This window comes from Dromaius novaehollandiae, chromosome 1 (genome assembly GCF_036370855.1).
Source record: "Dromaius novaehollandiae isolate bDroNov1 chromosome 1, bDroNov1.hap1, whole genome shotgun sequence".
Taxonomy (NCBI): Eukaryota; Metazoa; Chordata; class Aves; order Casuariiformes; family Dromaiidae; genus Dromaius; species Dromaius novaehollandiae.
In genome coordinates, this window is record NC_088098.1 from 143935617 (window position 1) to 143963040 (window position 27424).

General features: G+C 40.6%; 1 protein-coding gene across 3 annotated transcripts in view; it reads left to right on the plus strand.

The window, feature by feature from the left end:
- Positions 1 to 754: 754 nt before the first annotated feature.
- ZBED1 (zinc finger BED-type containing 1) overlaps positions 755 to 27424 on the plus strand; it is a 174048-nt gene continuing 147378 nt past the window's right edge. The window contains exons 1-2 of one of the 3 annotated variants that reach the window (XM_064501168.1): positions 755 to 1216; positions 8713 to 14107. In XM_064501168.1, the coding sequence (XP_064357238.1) occupies positions 8764 to 10851 (2088 nt within the window). In that variant the 5' untranslated portion in view covers positions 755 to 1216; positions 8713 to 8763 and the 3' untranslated portion in view covers positions 10852 to 14107. Of the gene's footprint in view, positions 1217 to 1760; positions 1890 to 8712; positions 14108 to 27424 lie in introns of those variants that run through there. The other 2 variants (XM_026102358.2, XM_064501181.1) reach the window with 2 other exon arrangements.

Here is a 27424-nt window from a genome sequence, read left to right on the forward strand (position 1 = left end):
AGTGCTAAGCACTGCATTTCCTGTAGCCTAAACTAGCAGTCTACCAAAAGAATCAGTAAGTAGGATTTGCTGGTCTGTCTCAAGTGCTTGGCATCTCAAAAATGAGACTGAGGGTTTAAAATTGAAAACAAAGTTTCAAGATAAACTATGTGATACACAATTGCGGTAAAGTATGTGTTCACGAGGCTGGTATAAAATTCAGGCTCCTGATGTAGCAAGACTTGGTACCTAATTTTTTAAGGCTACGCTGCACTGAAACTACATGCGAAATAATCAGAACAACTGCAACCTGCAACTGCCAAAGCTGCAGCAAGGAGAAAAGTTAAGTTTTCTGACGGCCAAGACGACGCCGAGTTTTGCCCGGAATAAGCACTGCCGACGGGATTGGGCAAGAGCCGCAGCGAAGCAAACCCGAGACAACCCAGCGACCGCGCTCAGTCACAGGACGGCGTGACGGCGCCGTCCCCAGCCATGGCCTTACGGCTGTTCACGTGGCGGCGGCGGACCTGGCGCACTGGCCCAGCACTGCAGCGCGGCGCCCCGCCCCGCGGGCACCGGCTCCCGCGGCGGGGGTCCTCGGCACGGGAGGCCACCCTGCCCGCCCTTCCCTGCTGCCCCTCGCCTCCGTGCCGTCCGGGGTCCGCACCGAGAGGCGGCCGGGCTCGCCGGCTCGCTCCCGGAAGGGCTCCGCGGGCAGCGCTGCAGCCGCGCCGCAGCTGCACGAGGCAGCCGAGCCGAGCCGGGCCGAGCCGCAGACCCTGCCTGTCCGCCCGGGCAGCCGGGCCGGCCGCGGCCGCTGGGCCCGCGCGGGCGGCAGCTCCCGCCGCCGCCATCCCCAGCGCGGCGTGGCCCTTCCCCCCCGCACATGCCCAGAAGGGCGGGAGCCGCGGCGCGGCTGTGACAGCGGCGGCGCTTCCCTTCCGCCGGGTGGGGGCCGCGCCGCGCCGCGCCCCCGCCCCGCCCGGCCCGGCCGCCCTCCCGCAGGCGACGGAGCGCCACAGCCGCGGCCGCGCACACACACACACACACGCACGCACACACACGTGCTCGCTGGGGCGTCTCGCCCGCCTCTCCCCGCGCCGCCAGGGGCGGGAGGCGGCCATGTCGCTATTGTCTCCGCGAGCGGTGTCCTTGCTCCGGGTTTACTGCATCGGCCTCGGCGTCATCCTGCACCAACTGCGCCGCCGCCTCCGCCCGCGCTGCCCCCCGGCCCCAGGTGAGCATCGCGCCCGGCGCAGCGCGCCGCACCAGGGGCGCCGCGCCGCACCGCGCCGGGGGCTGCCGGCCCTCGGCCGACGGGGGAGAAGTTTGGCGCTGCCGCTCCGCCGTCCGGGGAGGGCGGGGGAGCGGTGCGGGGCCCGGCCCCGCCGCGGCTCTGGGGACGGCCCGTCGGGCCGCAGCCCCGCCGCGACGTGGGTCGCGACGGGGCCGCCCGCGCCGCCGCCTCGGTGCGGGGGACGCCGCCGCCGCTGGGAGGCCGCCGGGTCGCCCCCCGCCGCGGTCCTCCTCCTCCTCCCCTCCGCGGGGCAGGGGGCCGGGGGCGGCCGCTGCGGCTGGCAGTGCGCTCCTTCCCCGCCCCCGCCGGGCCGCGCCCCGCCTCCCGCCCGGCGGCCGGGCCGGGCCCCGCCGCCGCCGCTGCCGCTCCGTCCGGCCCGCGAGGCCGCGGCCGCCCCGGACGCGAGGCGGGGCGGGGCGGGGACCCGGGCCCGGGACGGCCCTGGCTGCACCGCTGGCCTGGCTGCGTCCTCGGGAGGCGGCGAGGGGCTCCGCGGGGGCGGGGGCGCCCTTCTTCTCCTCTTTGCTTCCTGCCTTTCTTTCTTTCCCTCCCGACCGCTGTGCCTCATATCCGCGGCGCAGAGACGCGGACGAGGTAGCGTCCCCGGGCTCAGGTAGGTGCTCGGCGCGCATGGGCTGCCAGCGCCGGTGCGCGGGGGTTTGCCGCGCCGCCCGCCCTCCCCGTGGCGCCCCTGCCTCTGAGCCGCCCCGTGCCGCCGCCCGGCCCGGCCCGGCCCGGCCCTGGGAAGCAGCGCGTCTGCTCTCAACAGCCGAGCTTTGACGCTGCTGTCGCTAGTTGCCGGCGCCTACTCTGGCAAGTTAATGACATTTGTAGTTTACTCCGAGGGAATTCAGATTAGTTATTTATGTGAAAAGTTAACATTTCCGCATTTTTCCGATTTTGGTCAACAGCTTATTTGGTAATAACTCAGTTTTTCCCACATAACTTTTGTGAAGGAAACTGAGTTTTCCAGAAAACAAAAATCTGAATTTCCTCTTTCCTGATGTCGTTCTCTTAAACTTTTAAAACGTTTCTGATTTTATAAACTTATCAGCAAACCAGAAGTCCGTATGGGCATATACCGTATCATCTGGACTCAGTGCAAAACTGCGTACAAGTCAGTGCCTCTGACTTTCTCTGCCTAGCTGCAAGTGTGCCTTTGTAGAACTGTTGGTAGTTTTAAAAACAGTAACAGTAAAAAATCTGAGAGAGCATAGTGTTTCAGTAAGCCGATGAGGCATCTGTATATAACTTAGGTTGCAGAAATAATTTAGAGAATACCTGAAGCACTGAGGAGCAGAGAGAACTAATAAGCTCCACAATAAGTGCGTATCTGCACGTTTCATCAAATGTAGCTCCATTGGGTAGTGGTTTGTCTAATTTTATTCATTCCTGATAATTCTGCAACAGATTTGGATTCTGCTTTCTCATTGTCAAAATATAATAAAACTATATATAAAAAAGCAGAAACAAACAAAAGGATCCTAACAACAAAAAAGGCAGATGTGCATACAGTTTGAAGTCATCTGAGCATTTTTCTAGCATTAGTTTTTCTTGGCAGGGTAAAACTGGGTATTGTGCCTAGGGTGTGTAACACTTTCCAAATCTTTTTAGAACTGAAGAGAAATAGCATGACAGAAGTGTGACCCAAGTATTTTGTTATATCACATTCTTAAATACTATTTAAAAAAATGTTGAATTTAGAAATGTCAGATTAGGGCAGTGAACATACAACCTAGGAAATGTCAGCAGGGCTGAGTAGGACCAGCATAGATTTGACAGATCTGGAAAGTTTTCTTTCAGTTCTAACTCAGGCTGGTTTCTTCCAAGGACAAGTAGTTTCCTCCTGGGATAGTTGTTTGCGCGCAATTGCCTCTTGGCAGTTACCTACTGCCTTACTTTGACTCAGTTTGTCTAGCCATTGCTTAAAAAAAGCAAGTCAGCTTGTCTGCAAGAACATTTTTATGTAGATTAGCCTGGTTTTCATACAATAATTTCAAAATAGCAACTGTAGTGTGACAAAAAATATTTCAGAACGTGGAAGTGTTTATTAGAATAAGCTTAATTAAACCTTGGATCAGTAAACTTATTGTAAGAGGATACCAAGTTACCTTTCAAGACAGTATTCTAGAAAGCTTTGCAATGCATACGTTAAAGATTTTGTATACCTTTCTGAACGGATGTCCTCTTACAAGTAGACACATTTTATTGTGATAATAACTGTCATAATATCTTCCAAGAAAGAGATCTTGAAAAGGAGAAATGGGGCTGGGTGGTGAACTGATCCGTGTCTCCGATCCAGTCTGCTTGGCCTCAATTAGGTTGTCAGAGTTCCCAGTCATAATGCAGCATTGGTGCAGCTCCATTGTAGAAGTTATAAAATAGAGACACATCTCATACTTGAACTGTATGCTGATGGATAAAGGCAATGCGGAGACTGAGTGTGAATGTAGCCCTTCAGTCCTGAGGTGCTCTATTAATTTTTCAGGAAAAGCTCACTTTCTTACATCTACCAGAATGGTGTTCAGGATCTTTAAAAGTGAACCAAATTAGTTCTTTTTCTTTCCCAAAACTTAGTCAAAGCTGTATACTCCTGGCACATGTGCTTTAACACGTGTTGTCACATCCTACTAAGGTTCATCTAGTTTTTGTAGGTGGGATTAAAAATAGTTTATCTGGGAAGGAGGACGGTTTGAAGTCTGAAATCTAGATTCAGTTCAAAAACTTAGTAATTGTTTGGAGCTATGAACTGAAAAGACAAAACTATTCAGCATGAAGGTGCAGCCTCACAGTATTACAGAGTAGGAAAGGTGGGAAGTTTGTCCAAAATTCTACTCCTGAAACACAGGGAGAAGAAATTTTAAGCCAGGAAGATAAAGGGGCTGCAATCGGTGATTATATCATTAAGTAAAATCACTGTGCAGCAGTAAAAGGGAAGAGGTTACATATGTTAAAACATTTTTTCAAGTACCAATTGCATTAACAGTGTAATTGCAGATATATATTGTAAGCCATATTAGCGTTCTGTGGGCTAAACAATAGTTTCATTAGAAGTTACAGCTTAATTTTTTTTACAGTGCTTAATCTTAACTAATTTGGGAAAAAAGCCCTGTGTCTGTAAGCATCTTGATATCTTCAGCTTTTGAAAAACAAAAACTTAATCAGTGAATTCATAAAAGATTAACTAATATTTATTATGACACCAGGATATATACACTGGAAATCTCGTCACTGGAAGTCATCTTACTGATAGCAAAAATGTTCCATATAATAATAATATTTCTGGTATTTTAAAAGTTTTCAGGGAATTAATTTTAGGTTTTTCCTCCTGCATTTATCTTCTACTGTATACTTTGTTTAATTGAAATAGATTATGGAAAGACTAAATGCTGCATGTTTAGTAGTTTTGAAGTCTTAGTAGTTATATTTGTACCTATGATGTGTAGAAAAATGGTTTTGAAGAGGGTAGTAGTGTGACTGAAGTTTAGAAGAACTTAAACTGACCCATAGTCTTAAAAGTGATTTTAACTTCATGTATATTTTTAATTTGACCCCATTTTTAACTAATTAATCAACATTTTAGTTTGTACAAAGTTTCTTTATAATGGATCATAAAATATTAATTTGAGAACATGTATCTCTTAATTTTAATTCAGGTATTGAGGGCTTTTACTTTATATGACTAAAGCATAATAACAGATTTACCACTTCCTGCTTAAAGTAGTGAGGACTCCAGGTTATAAAACATCTAGTTCCAGTGGTAGCTAAAAGAGTGATCAAGTAGGAAAGACTGGTGTTAGGCAAAAATTAAATTGCATCTGATAATTACAACTCCTCTCCTGCGCACACACAGAAGAGTTATTTAGTTAGTTTCAAAAGTTAGGAAATACCAGTTTTATTGTTGCCTCTGCAGAATGAGGCAAGGGTTCTGCAAAAATGATACCGTGTAATTAGAGTCTGTGTAATATGGTATATATTCCAGGGGGCAGAACGAAGGTTGCACGATGGCCGTACACCTGACATTTCCTAACATTCAAATGCTTGGTTTCACAATCTAAGTTACTGTAGTGCAGCTTTTGAAAACTAGTAGTATGAGTATACTGGTAGTATACAAAATAGTATTTTCTTTGCTATTGGGGAAGCCAAATTCTATTTGTCATCCTCTGTAGCGTGTCATCATTGGGGTTTGAACCTTTGACGCCTAGCCCTGCCATATACTGGAGAAATGTGTTTTTATGTAATGAGAATAAGCGTGAGCTGGGAGGTGTAAAGAGCAAGGCTGTGCCTGTGAGCATGGCAGGAAGCAGCCCGCCCTGGCTCTGGCCCTGGCCCTGGCCCTCGCTGCTGAGCGGGAGAGCACCCATCCTTTGTCAGCAGCAGTGGGAGAGCGGGCATGAGGTGAGGGGCCATGTGCTGCTAGGGACCAGAAACCTGGTCTCCTCTTCTTCCCCTGCCTTCTCCTCCTGTGATAGCTGATGTCAGCTCCAAGGCCAGCAGAGAAGAATTCCTGCAGGGGTGTTGTCAATTCAGCTTTTAAAAAGCCTCAACCCCAGTATTTATTTGGTGGTGGTTTTGGCTGGCCATATGAACGAGACAAAGGAAGTAGCAACTTTGCAGAATTTGCACTCCATTTAGATGTGCGTGGAAATTCGAGAGAGAAAGGAAAGGCACTTTTGTAGCCTGAAGGCTTGTGTCTGCGAGAAGGTGTTCAGCAAACAAAAGTGGCATTAGATTTTACAGTGGAAAGTTAGGCAACCTGAAAGAGCGCTTCTGTCAGCTACCCATATAACAAGCTGCAGCACTTCCCACAGGCCATGAAGTGCTTCATTCCTGATGATAGATTTCATTCTGCTAGGGGCTGGTGTACTCAGTTTTGCTCACAGCTGAAGGTGCTCTGTTTTTTGCCAAGCCTGGACTGTGGACATTTTGATTGTTTCACTGAAAAAGGAAAAACTTACCCTTCCTAGAGAAAAGTGTGGAACTTTTCTTTTCTTTTCTTTTTTTTTTTTAATAAAAATAAAGTATCAGTTGTGCTGTATATAACATTTGAGGAGAGGTAGGGATGATTAGTAGTTTATATTAGGGCTATCATAACAGTTGAAATGTGGTTTACAGCATTAAAATAAAGGTTAACTTATGCTGACATATCCTGAACTATGGCAATGCTACTGTGTGCCACTATGGTTAAGTGCCAGATCTATCTAAAAATGATGGTAAAGCTGTAATGTATGTGAGAAGAAACGGTGGGGTGAGTCTGTAACACTCCCTTGCTCTGAAATCGGTCTTTGATGAACTTTTTTGATCCAAGGTGTATCATATTAATTTTAAATATTAAAGACGCATCACCTCATTTTTTTTTTAAAGTGCCTTCCTCCTTGCTTCCAGGAACTGCCATGTAATTGCAAAGGAAACTATAAAATTTAGTGCAATATCAGGAGCATCTATACTTCTTTCAGACACTATGGCATGGATTGAAATGGAGGAATCTAGAAGCAATAGTAATACGTACTGATATGGTATATCTTGTCAATATATAATCGGATGCTGTAGCAGTGTTATTTATAGTATTCTGTATTGTACCACTTTCTCTTTCAAAATCTTCAGTTATTGTGAGAGCACATGCCGTGGAGGTGTCAATATATGCATCTTTGGACTCATGCAGCATTACCATATTGAATCAATAGTTTATACTGACAACTAAAAAGCACTGATTGAATCAGTTAAGGGCATACTAGTACTCATGATATTTTTTTTCTTCCCCCAAAAGATCTGCACCCAGAAGTAAATCTTTAGATATAAATACTGAAAACAAGTCTGACAAAATAGTTACCCTATGTGTCTCACTCAGATTCTAAACCAGCAGTTTTGTTTAAATAAATATGTTTAATCTTGGTAAACCTGTCTTTGTTTTTTTTTTCATTCAAGAAATTCACAAAATTCTGTAAAATATCTATGATAGTTCAAGGGAGAAACATCTTTTTTTTTCTTTTTTCTCAATGCTCCTCAACAGCAGAAAACCCTCCGGGAAAAACTTGCACATATGAAGTTCTGTGGGATATTCCCCTCCAGCAAGTTTGAAGAAGCCAGGTCCTTTCTTCCTCCTCCTACCAGCCAATATTTAACCCAGGGTTTTCTGGCACATGCAGCCCCTGATGAGCAAAGCAGGGAGCAATCCCATTGCTCTCAGGCTGGCTGCACGAATGCTCTTTCAGTTTCTGTTCTGCTCTTCCTCTGGAGTTTCATATAGAAGGTCACATCAGTGTTTAACTGAGGGCTTCCTTCTCCTTCCTGATTCTGGCCAAGCTCCTCAAGAAGGGCATGCTGTGCTCACTATAGCTAGACTAATGTTGTGGAAGGAAAATAGAGAATTGTCAGTGTGCAGCCGTGTTGTTCTGCTGCTTGACTTATTGGTATCGAGAAATAAACTCTGGCACGTGGTTGCCTGCACCATAGCCGGAGACACTGTAGGCCTTACATACCACTCGCTTTTGACTACTTGCACAAGAAATACTTTCCTGTATGGATTTTTAGTTACAGATTGCAAAGTCTTGCCTTATCACTGCACTCTTCTCTAGAATGTCATCCCACTCACCCCCAAGTCTTTAGTCTTTTGAAAAAAACCCCCAGTAAATATATTTTCTAACTGGTGTGCTTAATAACATTTATTAGTGGTTACCCATATGCCTTTTCCTGTAATTATAATGCACTGTTATTCCAGGAACCAAGACTGTGAACCAGTAGTTCAGGAGGTTGCTTTGATTTCTGAAAGAGAAGAACAGGAAAGGTTTCAAATGCATATTGTTGCTCTGCATGTAGGTTCAAATTCTGTTTCCTTTTCTTTCAATCAGAAAACATCTTTAAATTTCAGAGGAGCAGGATTAATGCCATGATTTGCATGACAAGTTTTTTTTTAAAAACTAACCCCAGCACAGTTACATCAAGCTAACAAACTTCTTTCAAAATAAACAGACAATAAAACCTTTGCTCCTTCAGTATCAAGTTTCATTTGAAATAAATGTTAGTAGTGGAGTTCAGTAACTCTTAGGCAGGAGGGTGTTGATTTAGCTCTAACTATAACTTAAGGGAGAGGGAAATCCTGTAGTAAATGATCTGGTTTGTGTGACAATAATGTGTCAGCTCCATGGTGATTGTTACACTTTCTCTACCAAGAATTATGCAATTCCAGAATCAAGATGTTCTCAGATCTTCTAGCTCAGTTTCACAGCAGAATGTGATATATTAAAAATCTTTTTAATTTTTGACATTCTAATGGGCTTCTTGTAGGTCACACTTCCTGCAAATCTCATCTTTAAATTTGCAAATTTAATTAGTAAGGTAGGTTTCTTGGTATATTCACAGAAACACTGTTTTCACATAGTTAAGTGTGGTCAGACTTGTGCTTTCTCATTGTATCTTTATCTTACTGCCTTTATCAGGTACTCATTAATGAGTGAAGGATCAAAAGGTGGAACGGTGGCCAAGAAGCAATGGAGAATAAAAGTTTAGAAGGTTCCCCATCAGACCTAAAGTTAGTAGCTCATCCGAGAGCAAAGAGTAAAGTATGGAAGTACTTTGGGTTTGATACCAATGCAGAAGGATGCATATTACAGTGGAAGAAAATCTACTGCCGTATTTGCATGGCACAGATCGCCTATTCAGGAAACACTTCCAACCTTTCATACCACCTTGAGAAAAATCACCCTGATGAGTTCTGCGAGTTTGTGAAAAGTAACACTGAGCAGATGAGGGAAGCCTTTGCTACTGCCTTTTCAAAAATCAAGCCAGAATCATCGCAGCAGGTTGTTCAAGATAATCTGATTATGAAGACCTACCAGAACTATGAAAACAAAAAGCATCAAGAACTGACATCTGCGGTCATCAGCTTAATTTGCGAGGGCATGTATCCTGCCTCTATTGTTGATGAACCCACATTCAAGGCCCTCTTGAGAACAGCTGATCCCAGGTATGAACTTCCTAGCCGGAAGTATTTCTGTACAAAAGCTATTCCTGAAAAATACAATGCTATTAGAGAAATTGTATTAAAGGAGCTCACTGAAGTTCTGTGGTGTGGCATATCTACAGACATGTGGAGGAGTGAAAACCAGAACAGGTCATATGTAACAGTTGCGGTTCATTTTCTCAGCAGTAGTCCTTCTAACTGCCTGGCTGTTAACTCCCGGTGTTTAAAAACATTTGAAGTACCAGAGGATAATACTGCAGAGACTATTACACGAGTCCTTTATGAAACCTTCATTGAATGGGGGATCAATACAAAAGTCTTTGGTGCTACAACAGATTATGGTAAAGACATTGTGAAAGCTTGCTCTCTTCTAGATATTCCAGTACAGATGCCTTGTTTGGGGCACACTTTTAATGCAGGAATACAACAGGCTTTTCAGCTCCCCAAACTGTGCAGCCTTCTTGCCAGGTGCCGAAAGCTGGTGGAATATTTTCAGCAGTCTACAGTAGCAATGTATATGCTGAGCGAGAAGCAGAAGCAGCAAAATATTCTCCACTGTATGCTCGTAAGCGATCGTGTTTCCTGGTGGGGAAGCACGCTTGCTATGTTGCAGCGTCTTAAGGAGCAGCAGTTTGTCATTGCAGCGGTTCTTGTGGAGGACAGCAATAACCACCACCTCATGCTGGAGGCCAGTGAGTGGAATACAATCGAAGGCCTGGTGGAGCTGTTGCAACCTTTCAAGCAGGTTGCAGAGATGATGTCCGCCTCCAAGTACCCAACGATAAGTATGGTGAAGCCGCTTCTCCACATGCTTCTCAACACTACACTGAACATCAAAGAGAATGATTTGAAAGAGATCAGCATGGCAAAGGAAGTAATAGCGAAAGAGCTGTCCACCACCTACCAGCACACCCCTGAAATAGACATGTTTCTCAATGTTGCAACTTTCCTGGATCCTCGATACAAAAAACTGCCTTTTCTTTCGGCATTTGAGCGACAGCAGGTTGAAAACAGAGTGGTGGAAGAAGCAAAAAGCCTTTTGGAGAAAGTAAAAGAAAACACCTTTAGGACTGAAGAAAAGTTTTTTGCAGTTTCAGAAGAGCCCCCTGTGAAAAAAATAATAATCTCCTCAACTCCTCCTCCTACTAGTGTAATCAACAATATGCTTGCAGAGATCTTTTGCCAGACAGGAGGTGTAGAAGACCAGGAGGAATGGCATGCTCAGATTGTTGAGGAATTGAGCAACTTTAAGTCACAAAAGGTCCTTGGTTTGAATGAAGATCCACTAAAGTGGTGGTCTGATAGATTAGCACTGTTTCCGGTTTTACCAAAGGTTCTTCAGAAATACTGGTGTATTCTGGCCACAAGGGTCTTTCCCGAACGCCTTTTTGGTTCTTCTGCTAATGTTGTAAGTGCTAAGAGAAACCGGTTAGCCCCAGCTCATGTGGATGAGCAGATCTTTTTGTATGAAAACACTCGGAATGGGTCTGAGGCAGAACCAGAAGATGAAGACGAAGGGGAGTGGGGTTTGGAACAGGAACAGATTTTTAATTTGAATGACTCGGTAAATGTAAACAACAGTTTCTTTAACATCCGTGACAGTGGGTTTGTTTAACAGGACTATCACGGTACATTTAATAACAAAAAAGGTATTTGTCTTAAGTTACCAAAAATACTTCTGTTTGATGCTATGGATGCTGTAAATATTGAACAGTTGTAACAAACTTGATTTAGCTTCCATTGTCTATGTTTTTCCCACTGTCTTAAAACATGAATGACTTGTGATTAAACAGCACTGAAATGAATGAGGAAATAAATTCTACAAAGACCATGATTCCTGACTGTGGCCCAGATTTCAGAAAGCACTTATCCATGTGCTTCATTTCCACTTACTTCAATGGGACATAAACACATGCTTATGTGCTTTCTATAATAAAAATATTTTCCTGAATTAAGACCCTAAGCAAGGGAGTTTTTAATATTCATGCCTCCACATATAAATCCTGTGTGGCTTAGGATGTTAGCTTTAAATTTTGGATTTTAAGACATTATTTTTAAAATCCATAGATCAGAGCAGCAAAGATTTTTAGAGTGTATCAATGCTATAGAATAGATAAAAAGATGTTGAGCCTGATTTTCTTTTTCACTACCTCATATCTTAGGCCTGGTCTATGCTAGAAAAATTCAACTGATATAACTGTGTCAATTAGGGGAGCGATGTATTATCATTTTAACTGCTACTGTTATGCTGGCATAGGCTGTATTGTGGATGCACTTCTACTGGGATAATTTATTTTCTTTCCAGCATGATGTAAATGATATAAACATTTTTAAACTGGTATTGTTGCATCCACATCAGTCAGGTTTTACCATTTAACTCTAGCAGCTAAATGGCAAAGCCTTTTTTGTCTAGGCAAGCGCTGATCGTAGTCTCTTGTGCTTTTACAAAGTGATTATGAAGTACACTGGATCAAGGCAGTGTTGTGTCGTGTTCACTTTGTACAAGTGTTACAGATAATTCCATGAGGTGCAAGGCAGCGAAGAAATCAGGCCCCTTAAAAATGGAAGAATAGAAAGAGGGGTTGAAAAACTTGTAAGGGCCATGGCTCTATTAATGTGTGTATTTTATAAAGTATTTACCTTTAATTTAAATGGGGACTTTGCCCAGGGTAGCTAGGAAATTTTGTTGGCAAGAAAAGTAAAATAAATAGCTTTAATATTATGTAAATATATTTAAATGAGGGGACCCCTCTATTTCCCCACATGTATTTAGTGACTCTTTAAATTTGTTTCTTATTATGTTAGCACTTAAAGTTTTTTTTCTCCTGTCTCTCTTTGGATTCAGTTTGTGGAATGGACTTTAGTGGACTCTCTTCCAGTCAAATGTTAGAGTACTGTTTCCAATTAGTTGTTGTGTGTTCTAATTGCTCCCTTTGTTTCTGTATGCCTAAATGTTTTAAGCCCTTTCGAGAACATAGCAAAAAAAAAAAAAAAAAAAAAAAAAGAAAAAAAGAAAAAAACCCAGCTCTTACAAAGTACTGCAGATTGTGAACAGGATTATAGTTCGCACTTGGCACAGAGTGGGATGACAGCCAACATTTTTGTATGAGGTATGGAGAGGGACTTTTGACATTGTCCAGTAATGGTCAAGGTTTTCTTGTGGTTTTATATTTGTTATTTGTGTCTGCCCCCCCTCAAAAATCTCCCAGCTAGAGCTGTTTGGGGAGGGCCATTCTCCCGGAATTAAATGCCAATATTTCCTATTAGTTTATAAAGGCGTACAAAGATGTAAATGAGAAAACTTTTGAAATTCTGTGCCTAGTTGCAAAGAACTGATTTAAATTTGCTCTTCTGTGGCTGTCTCAATGATTATGCTGTTAAACACAAACATGCATATGTGTCTTAGGCGTCCTGGTAATGGCTGGCAGTGTGAAAGCCTAAGAGTGATTTTGCATATTTATGTTAAGTGTCTATGATTATATTAAGCACAACTTTTTTGGAGAGAGATCTATTGGAGACTGGTCATTATTATTTTGTGGGAGAAAATTTAAAGTTTATCATCATCTGATCTCCTCAGATGTTTGGTTATAGAAAGGGCCTGGCTAGAAGGAACATACAAAAATGAGAATTACAATGGAATTTAATATATTAGTAAACTGCTTGTTTGTATTTTGCTTTAATAGTTCTTACAAGTTTAAGGCCTCTTTATTTTCTTTTGCCAGTACATGTGGGAAGGGTAGGGGGGAGGGAAGGATGAATTTTAAAATAAAGGAGCAGTGAAGTAAGTAGTAGTGAACTACCTGGCAAGTTTAAGCCTAGGAAAAATGAGTTTAAGAGCTGATGTGGCACAGATTTGGCTGTCAGTAAGCTTGAATTTTCATTGTCCAGCCCTCTGAAAATTCATTTGCATTTGTACGAAGTACCTGCACAGTGTATTATTTTGAATGTTACTACTCTGTGTGTGCACTGAAGAGGTGTCTGTGATTACCCACGATGCAGAACAAAGGCTTGGCCTAAAACCAGAAGGAAGCGTAGATTGTCTGTGAGGGTAGCACAGTCAAACAACGGGACGCAGCAAGATATAGCAGGTCCCTTTTTATGCCACCTGAGTTCCTGTTACACCCCTACAGTATTTAAGAAACCCTTTTTGTTTTGTATGTCCATTGAATGCCAGCTGGTGTCAGTTGTGTTCATTTTCACCACGGCCACCTGCTACTACTAATGTTGGCCTTCAAGGAGCTGCACAAGTGCTAGGACAAGACATACAGATCTTCTCTTATACTAGTGTAATTTAAAATTGAAATCAAGGTAGAGAATACCAGAGTGAGCAGAGCATGAATCTCCAGGTCTGAATTCAGCTCACCTGTATTGGCAGTATCCAAGTCCTGTATCCATCTTCATCTTCCTAGGGCTAAAAGTACACAGTTCAGCTTATGGCTTGCTCCTTAAGCAGTTTTACTGAGACCAGGGCAGTGCACTATTCTCTTCCTTCTAGCTTCTTTTTATTTTTTGGTATCCAAAATAAAACTATAGTTGGTTCAATTGATATGTCTCAGCATTCTTTTAAAAAAAGAAAAAGAAAAAAAAAGAACAAAGCCATTGTTAGTCCTACCCATTGTCTGTGAGATTTTTATTTAATGTTCTAAGCTTGGAATATTGTTAAATAAACCAGAAAAATAAGTTAGTTACTAGATTATTTGTCTGATGTGTGTTCATATCTACAGCACTTTATGACTTTGAACTCTTCTGCAACAAGGGGAGGTTATATTCTAAGATTTTGAAGCTATGCATTTATTTTCCTTTTGATGCTGTAAGTTATTTTTAAAAAATGCTGTATAAATCTTTTGGATTAAAAATATGAAGATGAAAAATGTTGGAAGTTTAGACAGTTTCTCTTGCTTAAAAGCGTGTGAAGTTTTTCATTTAACGTATTTTCTGTTGTCTAGCTGGGTGAAGAAACAAAGTTGCAGAGCTATTTTAAATATTGTTACAACGTGAGTAAAACGGGTTGTTATTGCCAAGGGTGGGCCTAGAATACATTTCAAGTTTCGCTATTAATTCAGAATGATGTTGGTGTTTCTTAACAGCTAATTTGAATCCTTGGCCTAATGTTTCCTGTTCTTTTTGGCACAGCTGAGACATCTCTTTGAGACGCAGTAGAGGGACTTCAACTTTTGAATACTTTCATACTGGAAAAAGTGAATTTTTAAATACTCTTTCAAAATATATATTTTATGTCAAAAGAAGAAGAATTGCCTTTTGCTAACCAAGCTCAATATTTACAATTCAGGATTAAAACTCTATGGTAGGATTAAGAATGGAACTAAAAGGACTTTTCTCTGAAACACTAATCTTTAAATACATTTCACCTTTCTGTGTCATGAGAGAGTACTGCAAAGAAAAAAGGAATCCCCAAAACCAGGATGAAGTTGAAGAGGATTTTTTCAGCAAATTGTATATGAGATTCCTCAGTTTAAATTAAGGACAGAGATATACATCATAATGGGTTTCTGATTTTGAAGTTATAGATTATTTGGGGAAAGGGCATAGTATTTTATGTTTCAGCTGTAGTGATATATCAGGGATTGTACTGAAATTACAGCCCTGTGTTGCCATGTCTTCTTAAAAAAAATGTTTTCTGCACCCAAGTGAATAACTTAAATAATATTTCAAAGCAGGAGAGGCTAGGATATACACAATACTTCTGCTATTTAGCTTTATGTTAATTTTATCACAGTAAAGAAGAGCTTGGATCATTTTGAGCCTATTCCAGGAATTTGGAGCAGGATGATCTGTGGGATAGAGAGCTGTCTGAAGCAGACTCCTGGTATGACTCTGTAGTTTGTTTTGCCATCTGTGAAACCAGGTGAAATGCGGGGGATAAATGCACTGAGTGAGAGGTGCGATTGGCGATAGGGCTGATAGATGTATCCCAAGGAAAATGCCTCTGTAATGAGCCGAGCATGGCGTGACTCCCTGCCGCCGTGCCCCTTGCACCCTGGGGCTGCAGAGGGGAGCGTGATCTGGCCAAATCCACCCGCAGAGCTGTCTCTCCTCCCAAAATCAAAATCAGCCGTGAACCAAACTCAAACAAAAACTCTCATGGAAAAAAAAAGTAAGATACAATTGTCTATGCTTTTTAATATGCAGATGACTAAGATGAACTCCAGTAGACGTTTATTCAATGCTCTTTGCCTGCTCGTGTTACATTTGGCAGTTTCTGCTTCATTAGTATCAACAGTGGTGCAGGTAGCTTTATGGGAACCTTTGTACACAGACAGGAATATTAAAGGCAGAGGAAACTTACACTCATTGGCTAGTTGTAGTATTTTATAGGACTTATGGAAACTTAAATGTTAGGTGTTGTTCTACTTGACCTTGTCCTTTTCACATGATAGCTTACAAAGAAGGGGCTGACTGAGGACATGGTTTCTGAGGGAGGGAAAGCATAGGAATTTTAAGGTAGAAGCAGTGTACTTTATATATCCCAAGATAACTGGTTAAAGAATATCGTAGCCTGGAAAACTTGCATTTTAAACTCTGTACACCTTACTCCTTCCCAGCAGTCTCAATTTTTGCATGTTCTTCTCAGGGGATCATCTCATTCAAAGAACTGGTGATCCTGTTTCTGTTGGTGCAATGTTCTGTAGCATAGACCATCTTTTTGTGTTATGCTGAGAAGACTCTCTTGCTTTGGCTCCCACTTTGTTAAGTTTTGTGGCTGTTTCTTTCTTTTTTTTTTTTTTTTTTTTTTTTTTTTTTTTTTTTTTTTTGCAGGCTGAAATTGTGTGGTCTGTCTCACCATATTTCCTCTGAATTAGTAGTCCTCTGCAAAATTCAAGATGTGTTTTAGGGGATGTAGTTAAAGCACAGAATTAAAAAAAAAAAAAAAAGAAAAGAAATTATTCATGTTGAAGATTCAGCACTGTTTTTTGTCTGCCTTCAAAGCCCATCATTAAAGCATTAAAGCAGTGACTTCATATTATTTGAACTGGAATTTCAAAACACATCTCTACATTTTCTGGATAATGCTGTCATTTTACAGCTTGAACAATAAAAATCAATTAAATAGATTTTTACTGTTTGTCTTAGCTACAATTGTTCTCGGCATTCCTGTGGCTGGGTTAAAATGACACAAAGGTACTGAAGTTTACTATAAAAATACAGAGCACTGACAGCTTATCTTGTGTTTAAAACACTTTTTTTTAATGATCAGATTTGATTTATCCTTTTAAAAATGTTAAGGCCATTGCAGAAACCATTTTTAAGTGAGATTCCCTCAGATTCTGAAATGTTAATGTTATGATTTTTGAGCATTTATTTTGATACTTCCATTCACGATAGTATTGATTTACCTTTCTGCCAAAGAGAAGCTTAAAGTTCAAAAAAGTGGTGCTGCTGCCATCTGTAATACTTCAAAGTGGTAATTAGACCTACTGTTTGTAGTTTTTTCAGAGAAGTTGAAAAGACTTTTAGCTGGAGCCAGTGTATGCTGCTTTCCATGCTTTACAATTAGTACTTATTTCCAATGTCTTTCATGTGCAAAATCCAACTTTATCTTTCTTACACTTCTCTGTGTTAATTATAGCCATGTAAAGAAGATGTGCAGAGGCGTGCAGCCAGTGAGGAACCAGCTTTCTATGCACTCTGAACATGTGTAAAATTCTGCCTTAGGAAAGTGCTTTTATGTAGGAACTTCAATTTGTGTAGCGCCTGTGCTTAAAATTGTCTGGGCAGGCTGGTGGTGGCAGAAGCAGCAAGGAGGAGATGCCCTGCGGAGCTGTGCTGGGTGGGAAGGTGGCTGTGGTTCCTGGGGGCTCGCTGGGGCAGTTTGCTGGGTAGGCTTTTCCAGCCACAGCAGGAGGATGGTGATTTTCAAGCACATAACCTGGTTTAACATTTGTTTAAAATAGTCCACTGGGGCTATGACTTCTGTGCTTCAGAAAGACAGAGCTAGAGATTCCTCCCCATGAAATGATGTGTCCTTGAATATATGGCTGAACTGGACAAAATTTACTATATGCAGTTGAAGATACTGGGGAATTGCCAGCTCAGCACAGCTAGAAAAAAATTCTTGGAGTCAAAAGTGTAATCAGCTATTGCATATTCTTATTGCATATGAGGGTAGAAATGAGATCTGTGCTGTTCTGGTTGTTTGGCTTTTAAGGTAAATGTTTTAGAGTAAAATGATAGTAATTTGTGCTCTTGGCTGAAAAGCTGTGTCTGAGAAACTTTGTAATTGTTCAATTACTTACGTATTTAATGCTGACATAGAAAAGAGTGTTCTGTGGCTTTCAAATAAAGACGTTATATAGAAGTTAAGCTACAGTTCCGATGTGGTAGCTATTTCGGGGATAACATTTACAATGGTTTTACTTTTATAAATACCATGACCAGAGGTACACATAAATTCAACAGTCAGAAACAGGCCTGGATAGCCCTCTTCTTAACATTTAAGTATACCAGAGTCAGAGGTAGATGTTTTTAACTGAAAATTAAAAAAAAAATTTCTCTTTATTAGCACTGATAGGTAGAAGACTGATTAAAATGCAGCCATAAATGTCTATGATAGTATAATAATTTATCTAGACATATCTGAAGAAAATGAATTGCCTTGATTTATTTAGCACGCTGAAAATATTATTCTAATTGTCCATAGTTGCATGTATATGATCTTACGTTTAACAGTAATTCCCCAGGCAATGCAGAATAAGGTGTATTCTTTTTTAAAAAAAGGTAATGTCTTTGACTACATAGGATTTTCTGAATATGTTATTTTCCCCAAATATTTGCACTTATGAGTGAGAAATTAATCATTTATTTCTTAAGAAGGTTTGCTTTTCAGTTTTAGCCATTTTGTGTCTCTGAGAATTTCTCAGTTTCTAGACACCAGGGTTTCATTCTTTTTTATTTTTGTGTGCTTTTTTCCTTGAGTCACCAATGAGGTTTACAGTGGTTGATTTTTAGAATTATAGCAAGTAAGATGTCAAGTCAGCATCAGAAAATCTCATGCCAGAAACATCCTGTTTCGTATCATAAACACAGTGCTCCAGATGAAATCTTCATTTTCTTAAATAGAGGTTTCTTGTGTGTGTGTGTGTGTGTGTGTGTGTGTGTGTGTGTGTGTGCGCGCGCGCATGTGCACGTGCACGTAAAATAAAGTACTTTTACAAACAACGTACGGTTCTATTTTGTGGATGGTAGTCCAGTTTTATGTGAGTTTGTGTAATGGGGCACATTCAGTGGTTGGGCTGCAATTTTAAATTTACAGAACACACAGCAGAACTTACATATGTGAACAGAAAGAATTCAATAACATTTAAAATCTAAAAAACTCTATTGCTTAATTAATGAGAACAAATAGGAAGTGGGTCCATCTGGTTTCTCTGTTCAAGCTGAGGAAAAGGGAGGAGAGTAGGAAAAATACTAAAAATGTAAAGGCAATCTGCAATTCCTTCAGTTTTTATCATCTAGAATGGCATATGTGAAGACTTTAAAGTAAAATTTGCATTTTTGGAAAAGTAAAACAGTTCTCTTTCATTGACCTACCTGTCAGACTCGTAGTGTAATTCCACGTAAAAGAGTAGTTATTTTTTACTACATTTTCTTACACAGAATATTTAAGAAAACTGTCTTTATTTAGTCTCTTGCTGTCTATTTACATAGGTGCCCTGAAATCGTGACACCATTTAAATTTACTAAACTACTAATCTTTTTATAATCTGATGTTTCAGAACTGTGTAAAAGAAATGTTTTACACACTTCTAAGTGTTTTCATACAGCCAGTTGTGAGCTGTGTCAGCTTCAAAACACTGGTCTCTAAAATAGACACGTAGTGTTTTTAAATAATAAGATAATGGAGAAGAGGGGAAGAACAATTTCTTGCTGTAATCTGTTGTTTCACATATGGATGCCCAGGCCAAAATGGCTGTTGCTGAATGATAACTTTTACACAATTTCTCTGGTCTACTGAAGATGCATATTCGCATAGGATTAAAAAACTTGCTACTGATCATAGATGTGGGAAGTCTCAAGGGAGCATGTACTACAGTGACAAAGACTTAATCCAATGGATGAATGGATAACTTGTGTTGAGCGATTTGTGTGCAGTGTGTATATTTTCTTGTCACTAATTTTAAATCCTGTTTTACTTCCTATACAGGCAACCTGTGCATTAGTGCTGGTGTTTGCTTTCTTATTTGCTATTTGACTTCCGTAAATAGACGTATAAGAATACAAAAATATCTGCATGTTTTTAAGACATGGTAAAAGTAGGCAGAAGTTCGCACATATTGTGTGTGGCTTTCTAACTGTTTTCACAGATATTGGTGAACAGTAGGTTGAGGATGATACTTAGTTTGCTCTGTAGTGTTATGAATGCAAGAATGGCATTGCTGCTAGGGGATTTCTGCATGCCCAATGAGGACAGGAAAGAGCAACTGTGTTCATGTTATATGTGAAAATATGAGGGAATCTTAAAGCGGTGATATTAACTAGTTATTTTGGACTCTTGCAGACAAAACAACCACCATTTGTGTCCTCTTCTCTCCCCCCCACCATTCCTTTGGCTGATGTTAACAAAGATTTTAGAGTTCTCTTCAGAAAGAAAAAATTCCAGAAAATGTTAAAAGCTATTTACCACTTGCTAAGAGTATTACATATAGTTTTTGTGCCTTTTTTGGCTGTGTATTAGAGTTGATAGAAGATAAAATTCTTCTTTTACCGAGACACAAGATCTACATATGTCTAAATAGGTTGGAGTGAGCAGAGATTGGTAAATTCTTCCTTCAGTGAGCAATACGGCTTAATTTGCATCTTTGATCTGTTGGCTATGCTTCTGGCCTCTCTTTAGCCTGTTTAGGAAAGCTGCTGTGTGCTACAGAGGGGATATAGATTCCTCTGTAGTGTTTCCATGTGTTTGTGTGCTGCTGTAGCTGCTTTCTGGTCTGCAGGTGCTTAAAGGAAGATGATGTGTAAGGGTTTTTCCCGCGATTCTGTTTCTTTCTTGGTTGATCGTTCTGAGAAGAGCATAGTGCAGATGATAAAGTTGTAGGGTGATAGGCTTGCAAACTCTGAGACTACAAAATGATTCTTTCATTTTTTGGCCAAGATTAAAGTAATACAAGTTTGGCCTAAAAGGGAGTCAGTGAGAGTCTTCAGATACTCTGCATTTCAGAAAACAAAACTCCTTGCTTTAGGTGTCCACATATAGATTTAGGTGGTTAATATTAGCAATCCATTTTGAATGTCCTGCTTTAGGAAATGGGAGGATATGAAATGCAAGAAACTACATGATTTTTATGTAAAATTCTGAGTTACTCTCAGGCTTAAGTTAAAGCATCTCCTCTGCTGCTCTATTATTTACATCATAGCAATGTGGAACAGGTTCCATGATATTTCAGTGAGTATACAAATGAAAGAGCAACCTTCTTTTATCCAGTCATTATTCTACTTGCTTGGTGTTTCAGTTTAGGTTATTTAGTCTTAACGAGCATAATCAACAATTTCAGTAGATGTGAATGAGCATTTCCATTCCTTGGTCCTTTGTTCCTTGATAAACAGGAACTTGTTCCTTATTAATGCACAACAGAATAAAACGGCAAATCTAATATTATAGGTGGGAGCTTGGGTTTTTGCTTAATGTGTATGCAGCTAAAGTACTGATTGATTTCAGAGTGGAGCAGTGCATCGTGTTTGTGACATTATAGCATTTTGGTGCAGAGATGGCTAGATAGCATCTCACAGAAAACAGCAAAATATTAAGTTGCTCCTTTCCTCTGGCTGCTAAATTCCTTGTTGTAGCATCTTTTCTCCCCATGTTTCCCTTCCAATTGTATATTTACTTTTTCCTTCTCTCTCTTTTCCTCATGGTGTGATTTAGTATTTCTTGTGAAATATTAAATAGAAGTGCGACTGAAGGACTTAAAGACATACTGCTAGGGCAATTGCATGAGTGGAGGTCCTCATCACGGAGAACCTGATGTGACTCCAGTGTGAGTCCGTTTGCATGGGACAAGTTGCACAATCTGAAGTCTTGCTTGGCTTAGCTGTGAGTATTGAAGCAGCCTAGTACAGTTTTGCAAGGCCGGAAGGCAGAAGGAAACAGCCACAAACCCCATGATTCTATTCTTAGAGATCTTTCTGCAGTAGAACTGTAATATGCCAGTTTATTTAGACCATTCAAATACTGTCCCCTCACTTCAAAAGAAGTATTTTACCTGGAGTTCAGTCACTCAAAGCTGGAGTAATATTGAAGTTATATGGGCACTGACATGTTAATTCTTGATGCTTATAGGTTATGATATAGCTTTGAATTTATTGAATACATGGGAACTTATGAAATATTTTCACCAAGTTTATGTGATTTTGACTTACCCTGCAGACAGGTCAAGATTCAAGATTCGGGCAGTTATTCAGTAGAAATGTAATAATTATAAATGTGTGTATCCATATATATGTGTGGATGTGTGTGTGTGTGTGTGTGTATATATATATATATGTATATATACTCCCCTGTTGGTGTTTTCAAATATTGTATTCTGTCAGTTCCAAGCTTCCCACCCTTGCAGTTTCTAAATTACAGATGTAATTACAGACACTGTGATTTTTGGTTTGTGGCTTCGTCATACTGTACAAATTATTGAATTAAAGCTACAGATTTGAAGGATCATAAAAAGTTTAAATGGAGTTATCGCCAGCATGGAAAAAAGTATTTGATAGCTGTAATTCTTAAAACAAACAACCAAAAAAAAGCAATAATATTTTGTATGACTAACATTTGCTTCAAGCCAAACTTGCTTTTTTTAAAAATGTGTGTCATAATTTTAAATACAATTTTAATGTTTGTTTTCCTTTCACCATATTTAAGCTTTAACTGACTCCACTAGGAGAGGTTTGATGCTTCACAGGAAATTCTTTGGGTAAGAATACTACATCTCCCGTCCTACTCAACACGCACTCAGAGTTGCGTAATGACGAGGGTAGAACTTGGCTCTGGTCTGCTTCTGTTTTTTGCAGTGTTTCTATTTTCTGACAGAGTGTGCTTTCTGAGCCGTAGCTGCTTCACTGTCTGAGGGAATGTCACTGCTCAGTGTTTTAAATGAGCCTGAAGAAAAAAAGAAACATGGTCCTTAAAAATACACTGAAATGTCTCCATAGGAGGACCCTGAGGGAACAGTTGGAAACTTACTTTTTTCTTTGTGACACATTGCTAACATGGTGATATGACTAAACACTCTCAAACTGTATGAAAAAATAATCATCTCCTATAAATTCTGCACTGAATCCTGTGTTGTGACAGCGTTAGTTTCACTGATGTGAGAAAACGAAGTCACAGCAGATTAAAGCCAAGTAGCTCGGCGAGCTTCTGATCTGGGATCTCAAGCCTCTACTTCCTATACACACAAGTCATGGATTGAAGTTAATGAGAATTTTGAGTGTTCAAAGAATTTGGAATTAAGTTTTTAATCTACTGTGATGTTTTTAAGTAGAACATCTCAGGCAAGAGTTCAATGCCACCAGTAGTGGCCCAGGCTTGGTGTGCTACAGTGAAAGGCGAGTGATACTTCATAGTAGGAATTTATACTGAAACAACTGATATTAGGGCCTGTATACCAAGGGCTCTACAAATCCAGCACAGAAGATGCTCTCTGTGCTAAACAGGTTATTTTTAAAACAAAACTATACAGTTGTACATAAAAACTGTCAACCTGTCCTGGCTAAGGAATTTATTAATGACTTGGGGTCAGAACGTGGTCCTTGAAAGAAGTCAGGGCTACTATTGCAAATGGCTTATAAAGGATGTGATGCTCAGCCTACATATTGCACAGAATGAAAGCAACTTCCTAAATAAAACATTACTGGCACGGCAGTTTTTGCAAGCCAGGTCTGGTTCAGTGAAGAGATGAGTTTGTCTGTAACTTTTTTACTGAATATAGCACAGAAAGCAAAATGCCTTCAGCCCAGTAAATGCTAGCATTTGGCAATTGTATGTAACTTGGGTAACTAAAAATTAAATCCTTGCACTGTAAAATACTTCTTACAGCAGATATTCAAGTGCTCCTTGAACGTATTTTTCCAGAATAGCAAATTGTTAATGAATAAAGTCATCCAGTGTGAATATAGATATCATCTAATCTTCTGCTGTTAGAGTGTTTTCATGCTTATTAATGTTTCCACCTATATGGCGGTCTTACTTGCACAGTTATAACTGGATTTATTCCATTACATGGTGTGTGATTTTAACATTAAATAGTCTGCCTAAAATTAGTAGGAAAAAGGTCAAGAAATGCAAAATCCATCTGATCTTGATGATGTTGTACTTCCTAATCATGTGATACAGATATTTAAAGAGCAACTAACTCAGCTCTGAAACAGATCTCGAAAGTGGAATGTACTGTCATCCGTAATGTGAGATGAGTACCTTGTAGGAATTAGCAGAGAAATGCTTTGTACTTGACTTTACATGCTTAACTATATTCTTTCTATAGTTTCTCTTGGGTTCATTTTTGCAGTTGATCTTTTATTGTTGCTGTGTGTAATCATCCAACAGCTCAGGGAGGAAAGAAATCTTTTAAGATACAAGAAAAAGTGACTGCAAAACAACAAAATATGGGGGGAATTTTAGTGCAGATTTTAGCTTGACTGTGGCCATTCGAGTTATAGTACAATCACATACATTCTTACTTGTTTATGTACTTATTCAGTGACTTTTATTGGGATTTCTGCTATTGCATGTAACATATCTTCTATCTGTCTCTTTCACCTCCATTTTTAAAGTGATTAAAAAAATTTTTTTTTGCTCAATATTTGCATGTTAAAACCAAATGTAAGATATTCTAGTCAGGCACAAGTGAAAACTGTATTTTTTTTCCAATGGAAATCATTTTTCTTCCTCCAAAAAAGTGTGTATATTTATGTGTATACACACACTCACACACACACACACACACACTCACACACACACATCCTAATTCAATAAGGTCCAGTTTATTCCATTCAGATTCTTTCAACCCATTACCCTCTGCTCTAAAAGACGAGCTTAATTCTGTTGAGTCCCTCCTTTACTGTGGCAAATCTGCTGCCATTGCTCCTCCTGGTGCAGGTTTAGGTCCTTTCCACAGGCTTTTTTGGATTTCTCCCAGGTGCACAATCCTGCTGGCCAGAGGGGTCTGGCTTACACTGCTCTGAGGGTGGCGAGCCTTCAGCTCGATCTAGCTACTCGCGGTATTGTAGCCAAAAGCTTTGCTCCACCTGAGAAACTGATTTGCTATGGCAACTTGTGATGAGAGCATGAGCCATAAATGTGATGCCTCCAATAGCATGGGCATAGTTTCGTGGAGGGCTTTGCAGATACAGGTTGAAACCATGAGGCTGAGGCTCCGGTGAGCGGGCAGGCTGTCTAACGCCGGACGGCATGAGCTGGCTGTGAGCTGTCATGTGGCTGTGCCAAGAAGTGGCCAGAGCCCCCTGACTCCCTCCGTGGCTGGCCTGTCTGTAGCTGATTTGCAGAAATGGTCTGGATGTTGCAAATGAATCAGGGTCTGTGCCAAAACCGGTTGGAAATATTTTTCTATGTCTTGGTCTGTCATGATTTGGAAGAAAAGATACTGAGAACTCTTCCTGTTTGCTCCTGGCATATACAGCAGCAAAAGGACTGGGGAAATCTGGGGCTGGTAAAATGCCCGCACCTTTGGAAGAAACATAATTGTCATCAAAGCAGTGCAGATGGTCTGATGCTGGTGGGTTCTTTGGGGTATCCCTCTTTGTGTGCACATCATTACTGTCGGGCTCTGGACTGACTGTAATTACCTCTTTTTTATCTCAGCCCCAACCTTCGCTAGGTTAAACCTGCACGTGGCTTGCTTTGAAGGCATTGGATAGACTCCTGGTTACTCTACTGGACAAAACACCCTTTTGCAGAAGTGCCACATGTATTAGCAGGAACACACTTGCAGAAGAACAGCTTATTCAGCAGAACGTCTTTCAGTGTCCCCAGGCAAAATAGGGAATACCACTAGCTGCAGCTAGACTATGGGCTTTTGCTGATGCAACAGTGTTGGTCACAAACTACGCCAGGATGTAGATATGTAAGCCAGATATTGTGGTGTGCCTTTGGAGCGAGGTGCTACTTGACAAAAATGAAGGCCTTTTAACCCTGAAAGCTGCCAGATTTTCTGTATGGAAAATTCAAAGCTTCAAATGCAATAAAATACAGTGTTTATATACAGGTGCTAATAGCTGCTAGTGTACCTTGCAGAGAAGGGAGGGCTCACGTTGCTCTCGCTACGAGGATCTGCACATCTCTTACTTTCTGTATTACTAAAGGGAGAGATCTCAGCTAGCGGAGAAGCCCCTCTGAATGCAAAGTGTGGGTTGGTTGAGCGTTCTGGTAGTGTGTTACCTGGGCGATGATTAACGTAGAGTCTGTGTGAAAATTTAAGTCTGGCATGTAGAATACTAACTGCATTTTAGGGTGACATCTCTCAAATAATTGAGGAGAACTCAGTGCACAGTGTAAGGCATGTGTTTGAAGTGCAGGCATTCTGTGTTCATGGAAAAGCCCTAGAGAGAGAAATATTGGAAACAGCAGAGAGCTACCCAACAAATTGCTTTATGTTTCTCAAAAAAAATTATTCAAATAATTTTAATTATTTAGCATCAAACAGAATTTAAATGTAGGTGCAACTTTCTGATGTTTAGTATGGGTTTAAATATGAGTGCTGTCTGTAGGTAACTGCAGTCCATCGGCTTTGCAAGGTTCACCCTCTGAGACATGTCTGCAGATATATCAGCTGCGCAGGAGCTTGATTATCAGCCTTCTTGTGATGAAAATTGGGCTATAAATTCTATCTTAATAAACAGAGTATATTTTCCTAAAAAACACACAAGCAAACCCCACACGATCATTCCTTGAAAGACTGTGTTGCACTAAGACTGTTTCACACTAAATGATCTATTGAGAGGCCATTTGATTTGAGCTTGATCCACTGGTCAGTTAAAATGGAAAAGCAGAATGCAGGTGTGAAATCTGTTTGTGCTAGAGCTGATGTCTGAAAAGTGCTGGTATTTGTGTTTGATGTTCTTAGGAGGACTGATAGTGTGTACTGCTGTGTATCAATCTCTTTGAACTACTGGTTAGATGAATACTTTTTGAGTGAGATCATAACCTGTCTACGCAAAATGCCAGGTGGTGTCTAGGAAGTCTTAGCCTTCATTCTTAGAAAAAAAAGAGGGTTAGGAGATTTCAGTCTCCGAAGTCATGCATTTCTATATCAAATGAACTTTTCCCTTTAAAATTTTGGAAAACTATTCATGGGAGGTAATTAGATGTAGGAATAAAATTAGGACATTGTGTCATACTACTGGAACACTATCAATAATGGAATTCATTTTGTGAACAGTTCCATTTTTTCAGAGGACTCGGTGATGCTCTCTAATTGAAATATTAATAGCAGATAATGATACTATAGAATGATGGCCTCTTCTATTGAGACATACTTCAAGAGCTTTTAGTCTGTGTGGTAATTCCGTATATTAAAAATCTTTGACAATTTGATGAATAGCAATTAGAGCATGCACAATAGCTTTAAGTTAACTAATTCCCTAAGTCCCATGAATCTGCTTTAGATTAATGGCCTATAAAAATGTCTAATTTTTTTTTAATCGTTTGAAACAACTAGCTGTCTCTGCTGCAAAGGATGTTGCTTCTTTGTGAAAACTTTGATGCATATTTTGTGAGGAACAAGAAAGCTGGACAGAAATTGAAAATATGCCTGAATATGGGATAGCTTCAGCGTGTAGTAAGGGAGGACAGGAATCTGATGACTGTTTTCAGAGAAAAAGGCTATCATGAGAGAATTAGGAGATTGCATGTAACACAGTGGGGACCTTTATGCCTTTGGACTGCAGAGTCCATATTCCATTTGAAACCTCTGTCCTGATCATGTTACCAAAGAAGAGAACAATGAATAAAATTCCGTCTTTGGAAAACAAATATTTTACAAGTCTTGTAGACAAATATATATATATGATATACTGAGTGATATACTGAGTACATTCTTTACTGCTGTTTGGACACTTTACCAGGTGTTTACTAGCCAGAGAAATAAAAATATTAGCCAGAGGCTAATTTGAAGGAGGTGGAAACAATACTCAGGAAATTGTTGCTGAGAGGGAGAGGAAGGGGT